The sequence below is a fragment of the Diadema antillarum genome, unplaced genomic scaffold, assembly GCF_040938485.1.
Source record: "Diadema antillarum isolate AM-2024a unplaced genomic scaffold, OU_Dant_1.0 scf00000058, whole genome shotgun sequence".
Lineage (NCBI taxonomy): Eukaryota > Metazoa > Echinodermata > Echinoidea > Diadematoida > Diadematidae > Diadema > Diadema antillarum.
In genome coordinates, this window is record NW_027270947.1 from 665,738 (window position 1) to 671,737 (window position 6,000).

Consider the following 6,000-nt stretch of genomic DNA (forward strand, 5'->3'; position numbering starts at 1 on the left):
TGTACCTAATCCTCACGATGGTGATATTCTCCAAACCATTTAATGAGAGAAACAACGACGCCAAAACTTTGCGTAACTGTAACGTGATCATGACGGTGAGCAGTCGTTAAAGGAAAAATCCACCTCAGAAATAGATAAACTTCAAAAGAAAGAGAAAATATTTCCTACAGAATGATACAAAGATTAAACAAATCGGGCAAGAAATAAAGAATATCACATTTTTTCAAAAAAACATTTCTTGACCAACCCTTATGAATATTCAAATGAACGAGTTGATGATGTCATACCCTCACAATTTTTGATGTATGTTATAATAAAATTCAGAAAAAAAATGTTATTCTTAATTATTACAAGTAAAAGCATGTTCCCATACCAAGATATATCAGAGTTTATTTTCGGTAGTTTTAAGACAAGTTTTACATATTATATACAGCTGAAATATGAGATTTTTGTCATTTCTGTATATGAAATGAATAACAAATTGTGAGAGCATGACATCGTCCACTTGCCGATTTGAATATTCATAAGGACTGGTCAAGAAATGTTTTCCGAAAAATATGAAATTTCAAAATGTCATATCTTCCTTATTTCTTATCCGATTTTTGTCATTTTGTATCTTTCTCTTTCTTTTTAAGTTCATTTCTTTTTGGGGTGGATTTCCTCTTTAAAAATTCTGTAATATGTCTTGCTTGGTCCTAGGAATGGATGACGTCATATCAATACATGAGGAAAATTCGATAATTAGCGATTTAATCACGTGATGCGTACATTCGTACTCCACCAGATGTATATGCTCAGCTTAGTAATGCCGAGAACTAAGTCAGCTTTGACCTTTAAGTTTATGTGATTACGACAAGGTATTTAGTTAATGAATTGTAGTTTTCAGCAGACTTCCCTGTTGAATTTCTGTTACTGAATGACATTAACTGAAGAACCAAAGACAACATAATGTAAACAATAAAGCTGTTAATATCAAATCTGCGTTTTATACCTACTGATGCACTCTATTTAACAGTAAAAAAAAAATCCCGAGAGAAAGTAAGATATTATTCAGAGGGGTGAAGGTTCGGGTGTGAGTTTCTTGAATTTGTCCCGACCCTCTACAAATGAAATTTGTTAAGATCGCAATTGCTGATCAGTAAATCAACAAACATGTTTGCTAATTTACAGATCAGCAGTTGCGATCTTAACAAATTTCATTTGTAGAGGGAGACAAGTTGAAGAAACTCACACCTGAAATCCCGAGTATTCAAACATCCAAACGCATACATTATTATACATACATGCATATGATTATACGCACATACGTATCTAGACATCTAAACGGTTATTACATAACATATAAAACAATCACACTCATACACATACACACACACACAGTTCATACAGTAATTGTATAAAATTATGATTTTTGTTTACCAAAGTAAACACATGTTTGACTCACCTATCTGGAAACCTTGTCCAAGAGTAGTCGAGGCGAGGAGAAGGAATAAGATGTGATAGGCGAGGAGCGCGAGGAAGAGAACGAAATTGGGGCAACGAAAGAACTGAAATCTGGAAGAGTGAAGGCGATAACGGTGTCGGCGGCGGCTATGCTGTGCTTGATGGTGGTGATGGTGGTCTCGGTCGTGGTCGTGGTCGTGGTCGAGGTTGAGGTGGTGTTGGTGATGCTGAAGGTGGAGGTTGGTGCGGCGGTGCAAACGGTAATCATCAAAATTATAACAATTGAAATGATAACGACAAACTGAACTCGAACGGGTATGCTGCTGATGGGCCGTGGGCGCTGGCCGCATACTTTCGACTCACATTCCCTGTCCCTCTGACGGTCTGGGGGCCGAGTCGACTGTTAACCCCTTACGATACGGTTAGGGGTGAGTCAGTTAGGGTTGACCTTGGCCTTTTGGGCAACATTCACGAAGAAAAAGTTTTGTCATGGTCATACTTCCACAACGTTCCACAAATATCACAACACCCATGTTTCTTTTGAATATCGGCTCTGTTGCTGAGAGTTCCTTCTTTTCATCACCTCAATAGAAGCCGAAAGGTAGTTCGTTTTAATTCAACTTTGAAATTCGACGCTCAATCGCACGCCACAAAATATATCCTGACGTCGTTTTGTTGATGAACAAAGGAATGCTCAATTTTCAAAATATTTCCTTTCTGATAAAAAAAGAAAACCTAACAACAATGACAAAGCAATTGGAAGACTAAATCAAGCCAACAAATAGATACAGAAAGAAAAAAAAACACTAACAATTTTGTTTTCATCAAAGTAATGACTGACAAAGTCTGCTTATCGTCCTGTTTCTGATCAATGCATTTCCTCCGGTTATGTTAAACAGCACATTATCACTCGAAGACGATGGCAGTGAGTAGTAATCTCCACGGGCAAACTCCATAGGAAACCAAACCGCACCTGCATTATCCATATACAATGCGACTATTGTCTCCCACGTGTGAATGACTGCGTCCTGTGCTATGCACGTGAAAGGGACACAGGAACGAGGCGAAATGATGAATACTGAATGTATGCCTGCCGATCATTATCATTAATTGTACATCTCGCATTATCACGGCACTGAATTAATCTCCTGGGTAAGCGACGGATGGTGACGATGAAGAAGAAAACAACACCAAAGAAACAGCCGAATACTTAGCTGATCTCGTTAAATTCCACTGAATCTTGTATGATCCTGATAATTAAGGTGATTCGGTGATTTCTCCTCGAAATCTGTTCCGCTCCGGCTCAGGTGGTCGTGTCATGTGACGTTCTTAAGCTCACACAATCAATAACAAGATATTTTCTATAGTTCCATATTTTTCTTGTTTTAAATCAGATAACTTGGAGTAGGGCCTAAATGGCCATACCCTGTATTGTGTTCAGAGTGTCTGATCAAGTCCAGCTGCCTACGCAATAAACTTCTGGCGGAGATGACAGAGTGGTGTATGCGCAACTCCCCTTAGCCCGAGGTCATCTTGGTCCAGGCATAGAAAGATAAGTCCCTCCTTACGTCACACACCTTTGGGCGCAAGCTGTCCTCGGTGGCGTGCCAGACAGACGCTACCTGCAATTTAAGTTAAGACACAAACATATAACATAAACTTTTTGACAAAGCTATTCAACTCAAAATAATCCACTAATTCCATTATATGTCTCCCTTCCTATAGTTCAGCTCATTTCTGGTTCGAAGGGATTACATAGTCATATGAACGTGTGTATGTGTGTGTGTCCAATACCACACGTTTCATGAGCAACTTTACAATGAAATGTAAATAATAATGTCTTCATTTCATTTCATTTCTTTTTTGCCATTTCCACAGTTTCTTTAACATATAGGACACAGCAATGCATGATTGGTATACAATAGAATGAAATTTAACGAACTGCACGAGACAAACTGATATTTAAACGCTCTTGAATACAGAGTAGTGACTTTGAGTTTGGAAGTACATGGGATGAATGAAGAAAAACATGAAAACAAACATAGCGAAGTGCTACGTGTGTAGACAGCATGCATGCAATCTGCTCTGTAGAAAAGCTGCTGAATGCAAGCGAATTTATTGTAAACTTCCTGAAACAAATTAGGATTAATTGTGCGTGTAAAATGCCACAAGACCGCCCAAAGTGAGAACGATGGAATGAGTTGATATCTTCAGTAGATTAATCAATTGAAAAACAAAATAACTACTACTTCAATATTGCTGTTCTTATCATTTTCTTTTTGTACATAATGTCCATTCCCAATTGCTAGTAATAATGACATTTTATATGGGGGAGGAGATTTTTTTTTCAACCGATAAGCTCACGATTAAAAAAATCAAAAGATTGAAACTACTCTGATTGCTTGGCTATGAATACCATATAATCAGTAAAGAACATACATAACCAAGCAAACGTATTTTGGATATCTGTTTATTATTCTTATTACTAGTGAATGCTTACTGCTAAACGCTCTGCAAAGCTTTGTTAATGACTTACATGCAGCAGGTTTTTACTTATGCTTACACATACGAACACACATGCACACGCGCGCACACACACACACATACGCGCACACACAGGCCCATGTTACATAAGTGTGCGCGTCCTTATTAGACAAATAATATTTTTCATGTTTATGTACATCTATGTACAAACGAAAACAAAATACATAACACTTTCATGAATTTTCTTTTCTTTTTTTTTAGAGGGAGGAGGAGAACAAGGCTGTACAATGCTTCTACAACCCCCCACAGCGCCTACGTCATAGTCAGAGGGCTTCTATCACGTCTAGTAGGCATTAAGCCTTACTGAAAGACATTTTGTCAATTTTTCCCGACAATATCCTGAGGAAATTGCGCCGCTTTAGCGCTTTGTAGCGACAAACAGGCGAACAGGCAGAATGTAATGATCAGCACTCAGACGATGTAAAGCGAAACGATGAATGATGTGTTAACGTAAACGTCTGGGTTTCCGAAGTTATTCCGAGATGTTTTTCCACTTTTTTTTCAGCGCTCGCCATAAATCATGGAAATCAAATTGGAGTTCCTCGTATGAAGACAGAAATAAAACCCCCAAAATAAAACATCGATAGACAAGACAAAAAGGATGAGAACGTTCGATTTCCGAAGTAAGATTCCTACCCGGCGGGGGGTAATAAATCAAGCGCTTGATTAAAACGAAAGAGTGGTATTATTTTAACAGAGTACGTCAAGGAACTTACAGAAACTTTTCATGTCTTTTCTCTTCTTCTTTCATCCAATCACTGCCCTAAAATAATAGAGCTGTTTTTCATCGGGAGTGAGAGAAACAGATTCACAAATTTGCGATGTATGTACGTTGGCAAAGGATATATTTGTCCTCATACGCCGTGTTTCCGTTCATTCCATCTTAGGCATCAATCTTAGTTGTTGCTTCTTCTTTCTTATTTTTTCCCGTGATGCTTGTAAATCTTCTCCCTTTTTCTTCCCGCCCATGGATATAGAGGTAACAAGTTCACTACTTTTTTTTTTATCTGAAGATTTGGTGGAGGATATAAAACAAGTAGGGCCTACATCGTAATAAGAATTGCATAATCTACAAATTGCTTTACATCGTCGTAAATAAACACTGAATTGATCAGCGTTTTAGTAGTAGCCATGACTAAATAATTCATGGGCATACATACTCGAGCAGGATTCGAACCTATACAACCTCCTGATCTCCGAATGGGCGTCATCTCCACTAGACCACCGAGCTTCCGTCCGACACCTAGTGCCGGTTTTAATCCCTATAACATGCAGCAGGTATACTCTGCAATTATTCAAATTCATGAAATTCTTCCGTCGAGATGTTTTTCTTGCAAATGATTGACAAATTGCCCTACATCGACGTAAATAAACTCCTCAAAAAAAAAGTTCTGCAAGTCCAATTTGACGTATCATATTTTTCTCAAAACTATATCATTTCATTCACATGTGACATCATAAAAAAGCCTGATTACTTATCTTTAAAATAACACCTCACTTGCTATGGTTGGGTATTCCTGGAATGCGCAGTATGACTGAGTATGAGAAAAGGCCAAATGTGAAATGTTGCAAATTAGAGCAAACATGTTATGTCAAACAGTGTAATTCCCATTTGCTTTGTCGTTTCAGGGAAGGAATGTGCTTGAAAAGAATGCAATGTGAGATTATCATTAGATTCCAGGCTTCATCCATGAATTAAAGAATGGAGTAGTATCTGCAGTCGAATTTAAAGGTTGACCAAACGGTCATCTAATGTCTAGGAAATGAGAGTTTTTGAAAGTGCTGTCATTTCAGCATTGCTTATTCCAGTGGCCTTTTTTTCATCAAAACTGTACATTATCACTTTTGATCTGTCCCCATACTCAGCTGTTTTTCACATTCCAAGAACACTCAATCATAGCAAGTGAGGTGTCTTAAAGATAAGTAATCAGGCTTTCTCATGATGTCACATTTGAATGAAATGATATGGTTTTGAGAGAAATATGATACGTCAAATTGGACTTGCAGAACTTT

General features: G+C 37.9%; 1 protein-coding gene across 1 annotated transcript in view; it reads right to left on the bottom strand.

Moving 5' to 3' along the window:
• Positions 1-2,150, bottom strand: part of LOC139715959 (uncharacterized) — a 65,292-nt gene extending 63,142 nt beyond the window's left edge. The window contains exon 1 of the mRNA XM_071627506.1: positions 1,445-2,150. Within this exon, the coding sequence (XP_071483607.1) occupies positions 1,445-1,793 (349 nt within the window). The 5' untranslated portion in view covers positions 1,794-2,150. The remainder of the gene's footprint in view (positions 1-1,444) is intronic.
• Between the last annotated feature and the right edge of the window lie 3,850 nt (positions 2,151-6,000).